A 6482-nucleotide genomic window follows, 5' to 3' on the forward strand; every position below is an offset into this window, starting at 1 on the left:
CCCAGGCCCCGCTCTCACCTGCTTGTGAAGGCCGCTCCGGAGCCTCGGGTCGTCCCAGGTGGTGGTGCCGGTGTTGTGGTCGATGTAATAGGGCCAGCCGCTGTGCGGATCCCGCTTCATCTCCCAGCCCCGGGGCAGCAGGGCGGCCGTGGGCTCGCTGGCCATGCTCGGCCGGTGTGTGAGGGGCGGCCCGGACTGTGGGGGCTCCAGGCTCCGGGCTCGGGCTGTGTCCCGTGTCCCGCTCGGCCCCGTCCCGCCCCCGGGTGACGGACAGCCGCGCCCGCCACTCAGACTGCGCCCCACACACACACTGACCAATCACAGCCCGGGGGCGGGGCTCCGCTCACTGGGGAGGTTCAGCACTGCTGTCAATCATCGCCACAGGACACGCCCACTGACTCATGCACCCTCATACACACACTCACTCACTCAACACTCCCTCACCCTCACACACACTCATTCACTGACTCACACTCACTCACTCTCACACACACTCAACATTCCCTCACACTCATCACTCCCTCATTCACTGACTCACACTCACTCACTCTCACACACACTCAACACTCCCTCACCCTCATCACTCCCTCATTCACTGACTCACACTCACTCCCTCACACACTCCCTTCTGCACACACTCACTCCATCACTCCCTTCTTCACACACTCGGTCACACTCACACACTCACTCCCTCACACTCACTGCCTCTCACACCCAGTCGCACCCACTCCCTCACATAGTCAGTCACTCCCTCTCACACTCACTCAATCACATTCCCTCTCACACCCACTTCCACCGCCTCTCACTCACTCAGTCACACACACTCCCTCACACTCATTCCCTCTCACATTCAGTCACTCCCTCTTATACTTAGTCACATCCAGTTTCACAGTCACACTCACAAGCACTCACTGATCGTCACACTCACACTGTCCGAATCAACCAGACACACAATCACTGAGTCACATTAAGATACAGCGACTCACAGTTCCTTATTGGGAATCAAACTCACTGCTCGTCACACACTTACATACACCTGCTGAATGACATGCATGGACAACCCGACTCACACCAGCATTCCCACTCAGTCACATTCACTTACATATTAATATTAGCTGTGGCTCAGTGGGTAGCATCCTTGCTTCTGTGTCACAAGGTTGTGGGTTCAAGCCCCACTCCTGACACTTGAGCACATAAATCTAGGCTGACACTGCAGTACTGAGAGAGTTGTCAGAGGTGCCTTCTTTCGGATGAGCCGTTAAACTGAGGATGTAAAAGATCGCATGGCGTGATTGTCCTGGCCAATAATTATCCCTCAATCAACATTGCTAACACAGATTATCTGCCTGTAATTTACCAAAATTCCCTGGATTCTGGGGAGGTCCCAGCAGATTGGCAAACTGCAAATGTAACACTCCTATTTAAAAAAGGAGGCAGACAAAAAGCAGGAAACTATAGACTGGTTAGCCTAACATCTGTGGTTGGGAAAATGTTGGGGTCCATTATTAAAGAAGCAGTAGCAGGACATTTGGAAAAGCAAAATTCGGTCAGGCAGAGTCAGCATGGATTTATGAAGGGGAAGTTATGTTTGACAAATTTGCTGGAATTTTTTGAGGATGTAACTCCCAGGGTGGATAAAGGGGAACCAGTGGATGTGGTGTATTTGGACTTCCAGAAGGCATTTGACAAGGTGCCACATAAAAGGTTACTGCACAAGATAAAAGTTCACGGGGTTGGGGGTAATATATTAGCATGGATAGAGGATTGGCTAACTAACAGAGAGTCGGGATAAATGGTTCATTCTCTGCTTGGCAATCAGTAACTAGTGGGGTGCCGCAGGGATCAGTGCTGGGACCCCAACTATTTACAATCTATATTAACAACTTGGAAGAAGGGACTGAGTGTAACGTAACCAAGTTTGCTGATGAAACAAAGATGGGAGGAAAAGCAATGTGTGAGGAGGACACAAAAAATCTGCAAAAGGACATAGACAGGCTAAGTGAGTGGGCAAAAATTTGGCAGATGGAGTATAATGTTGGAAAGTGTGAGGTCATGCACTTTGGCAAATAAAAAATCAAAGAGCAAGTTATTATTTAAATGGAGAAAGATTGCAAAGTGCTGCAGTACAGCGGGACCTGGGGGTACTTGTGCATGAAACACAAAAGGATAGTATGCAGGTACAGCAAGTGATCAGGAAGGCCAATGGTATCTTGGCTTTTATTGCAAAGGGGATGGAGTATAAAAGCAGGGAAGTCTTGCTACAGCTGTACAGGATATTGGTGAGGCCACACCTGGAATACTGCGTGCAGTTTTGGTTTCCATATTTACGAAAGGATATACTTGCTTTGGAGGCAGTTCAGAGAAGGTTCACTAGGTTGATTACAGAGATAAGGGGGTTGACTTATGAGGAAAGGTTGAGTAGGTTGGGCCTCTACTCATTGGAATTAAGCAGAATGAGAGGTGATCTTATCGAAACGTATAAGATTATGAGGGGGCTTGACAGGATGAATGCAGAGAGGATGTTTCCACTGATGGGTGAGACTAGAACTAGAGGGCATGATCTTAGAATAAGAGACAGCCCATTTAAAACTGAGATGAGGAGAAATTTCTTCTCTCAGAGGGTTGTAAATCTGTGGAATTCGCTGCCTCAGAGAGCTGTGGAAGCTGGAACATTGAATAAATTTAAGACAGAAATAGACAGTTTCTTAAACAATAAGGGGATAAGGGGTTATGGGAAGCGGGCGGGAAGTGGAGCTGAGTCCATGATCGGATCAGTCATGATCTTATTGAATGGCAGAGCAGGCTCGAGGGGCTGTATGGCTGACTCCTGCTCCTATTTCTTATATTATTATGTTCTTATATTCTTATTATCACACTGCTGTTTGTGGGAGCTTGCTGTGCGCAAATTGGCTGCTGTGTGTGTCATACATTGCAACAGTGACTGCACTTTAAAAGTACTTAATTGGCTGTAAATCACTTTGGGACATACGGTGATTGTGAAAGGCGTTATATAAATGCAAGGCTTTTTAAAATTTCTTCTTTGGTCTCATCCCCTCTGAAACAGATTTAAATGTCACTTTTTAACCAAGATTTGTTACAATTGAATTGCTGTAAAGTGAATGCTTATCTTGAACGGCATCATGTGGCTCAGAAGAAGTTACTGAAAGGCAAAATGATGATAAGATCTAACCGTCCGTGCCCCGTGCTGGCAGACAACTATTTCATCAGTGCGAGATGTAAAGTTCCACTCACTCCCCAACAGCATCTCAGAAGCTTGAGCGGGTTGTCCCGAGCATGGCTGTCCCACACACACCAGGCTACACTCCGTGACCCATGCGCTCCAAGACCAGCAGTAAATTGGGCGCTGCCCAGCATGTGAGTCAGCACATTGTCCTCCTAAACACCACCAGCGCAAGGTCTTTCTGCTCCCACTGGGCTTCATCGGTGTGGTTAGGGGTCTCAGGGATACATAAAGAAATAGGAGCAGGAGTCGGCCATTCGGCCCCTCGAGCCTGCTCCGCCATTCAATGAGATCACGGCTGATCTTCAACCGCAACACTTTCCCGCCCAATCCCTATATCGCCTTAATAGTCAAAAACCTATCTATCCCAGTCTTGAATATACTCAAAGACTGAGATCTATGGGGTAGAGAATTCCAAAGATTCACCACCTTCTGAGTGAAGAAATTCCTCCTCATCACAGTCCTTCTGTTGCCTGGGCCCCAAGTTCTGGAACTCGCTCCCAAAACCCCTCCGCCTCTCTACCTCTCTTTCCTCCTTTAAGACACTCCTTAAAACCTACCTCTTTGACCAAGCTTTTGGTCACCTGCCCTAATTTCTTCTTATGTGGCTCGGTTTCAAATGTATTTTCTTGTCTTATAACGCTCCTGTGAAGTGCCTTGGGATGTTTAACCTCAAAGGCGCTATATAAATACAAGTTTTTGTTGTTGTAGTTTGTAAAATGTTCTGTTTGTAGAATCTCCCAATTTATATGTGAACTGCTGGAAATCGGAATGGACGAACGCTGGGCTGGATTTTATGATCCTTTGCACTCGGGGTTTTGCCCCGTAGCGGCGTGAAAGGCGACGGTGAGGTCTCCTGCGCCCCGCCGCGATCCTCCGGTCCGGTTTAGCGGCGGCGCCAAGCAGCACCGCCGGGAAGGGCTGTGTCCGGTGTGCAACGCCTCTGGTTGCGACACCGGCAGTACTTTGGACTTTTGCCCGACCCGTCCGCCCGGAAGTCCGCCCGCAATGACCGCCTGGGAAATCAGAGCAGTCCAGCATAGCCGGCGGAACAAAGGAAGGTGAAGTATTCCGACGGCAAGTGCGAGTGTTTCTTCTTTTAGCGATTTGTGTTGTGGTGGCGTGGGCAATGTTTTGGGAATGTTTTGGTTTTTTTCTCTCAGACTGCACATGGCCCAGCACTTTAGTTCGCAAATTTCCCATTTTTGCGCCTTGAAAAGTGTGTAACGCCTCCCTTCGCGCTGCACCCGTGACCCAGGGCCCAGATGCCGAAACTTCCTGACCAAAGCGCAGGCTATTCCCAGCCGGTAATTTTCCCTTCCCGCCTCCGTTTTCGCCCCGAAGATCCAGCCTCATGTGTCTCTATCACTTTCTGTTTCAGCGGCAGTTTGAAATGACTGGGTTAACGCCTCTGTTAAAATGGCCGCGCTGCTCTGCTTTGATATTGGACCCCGTGCTACAGGCGGATATTCCCAGGTGTAGCACTGTCTTGGAATAAAGGGGAGGAAGCGGTTGGAGCCTGCACCGGCAGTGAATGAAATGCCGTGAGTTCCCTGGGGTCGTGAGGTGTGTGAACTCGGGGATTAACAGGTTTTTGCACTTGTGTTCGCTCTGTGCGTTCCGAGCCACCACCGTTCCCAGTGTTGGTGAAATTCATTGAAACCAAAACGCATTTGATAGACTAATTTCCCGCTCCCGCTCATTCCTCATTCACCCTCAGTCAGCGTCCAATCACTGCGCACTTTCCAGCGGTACAATGAGTAACGATCACTGGCAACTTATGACACCTGCTTTATTTGCATTTATAAAATATCTGTACTCCTTTTAGGATGGACTATTTTTGTGGCGTGAAAGGCAAAGTTGCCATTGATCCCCAAAATTTTGGAAAATGCACTGAATAAAATGTCCAGAAATCACAATGTTCCTGTAAAATCGAGCTCCACTAGTGGACTACTGTGGTAATGCAACTGCTGATGTAAATACAATAAAAGTCACATGATGATGTATTGGAACCATCTTGTAACGTCTGTGTGTTAATGATGTCGTAAGAATATATCACATTGGTGACATAGGATAGGATTCCTGGATTCCCTAGCTGGAATTTTTGTTGGTGGATGATCCAGCCAACCAACAGAGCGACTTTGAGAGGTTCTTTGTTTTACAGCACAGCTAAAAATCCAAGGTACATTTCCAGCGCACTGCTGACATTGCCAGAGTCCAGATGGCCATGCCTATGGAATAATAGGGCTCTTGGGTGAGTTCCATCACAACTGAGACACTTTCGGAGTGTATGCGGAGAGGCTGGAAATGTTTTTCAGCGCAAATAGTATTGTCGAAGTCCCCGATGATGAAAACCGTAACCGGGTGGTGTTAAGAAGAAAACGGGCTATTTTCCTGACTGAAGCAGGCCCCGAGGTGTATGAAATCCTGAAAAATGTGCGTGTTCCCGTCAAGCCAAAGGCCACGCCACTGACGGAGATTCTAAGCACGTTAGAACAGCACTACAGTCCTCAGCTCCTGGAAATTGCTGAAAGTTATCATTTTGGAACATGAGATCAATTACATGATGAGAGTATCAGTGAGTACATAGTAGCTATAAAAAAACTATCCATTCACTGTCATTTCAGAAACTTTCAGGACTGTGCATTGCGTGACCGCTTTGTTTGTGGGATGAAAAGTGAAGCAATCAGAAGAAAGTTGCTGATAATCCTAACTTGACTTTTGATTTAGCTTGTCAGACAACTATGTCGATGGACATGGCCGACCAATACTCCCGAGAATTTTGCACCATTTCCAGTCGTCAGACAACCGAGGTGAATCACCTGCAGGTTAAAAGTAAATAGTCCTCAGCAACTGACCAAGGTAACAGTGCATTGAAGTCATGCTATCGGCGCCTGGGATAACACATTGCTCAAAGCTGGTCATATGTGAAGGCAGAGTGTTTCTTCTGCATCTTGCAAAGGCATGCCGACTGAAGAGTAAACCGATATTCACTGTTAGAAGTAGAAATCGCCAGAGACTACATAGCATTGAAGAGAAGCAACAGGTCAAGGAGGTTTTGGAGATATGCGTCATCAGGAGCACGAGGGTATCTAACAGCGATTCGCGAAGTATCATCATTCAAGTAGACGTTGCAGGAACCAGGATACCCATTGGTGCATCCATGAGCATAGTATCAGAATCACTATATATCGACAAGTTGCGTGATTTTCCACTGGAGAAGTTGAAGATAGAGCTGCGA

General features: G+C 47.8%; 1 protein-coding gene across 1 annotated transcript in view; it reads right to left on the reverse strand.

The window, feature by feature from the left end:
- bag4 (BCL2 associated athanogene 4) overlaps nucleotides 1-410 on the reverse strand; it is a 43013-nt gene extending 42603 nt beyond the window's left edge. Inside the window, exon 1 of the mRNA XM_070866321.1 lies at nucleotides 19-410. Coding sequence (XP_070722422.1) covers nucleotides 19-165 — 147 coding nt within the window. The 5' untranslated portion in view covers nucleotides 166-410. The remainder of the gene's footprint in view (nucleotides 1-18) is intronic.
- Nucleotides 411-6482: the final 6072 nt, after the last annotated feature.

Source organism: Pristiophorus japonicus, chromosome 22 (assembly GCF_044704955.1).
Source record: "Pristiophorus japonicus isolate sPriJap1 chromosome 22, sPriJap1.hap1, whole genome shotgun sequence".
NCBI classification, from domain to species: domain Eukaryota; kingdom Metazoa; phylum Chordata; class Chondrichthyes; family Pristiophoridae; genus Pristiophorus; species Pristiophorus japonicus.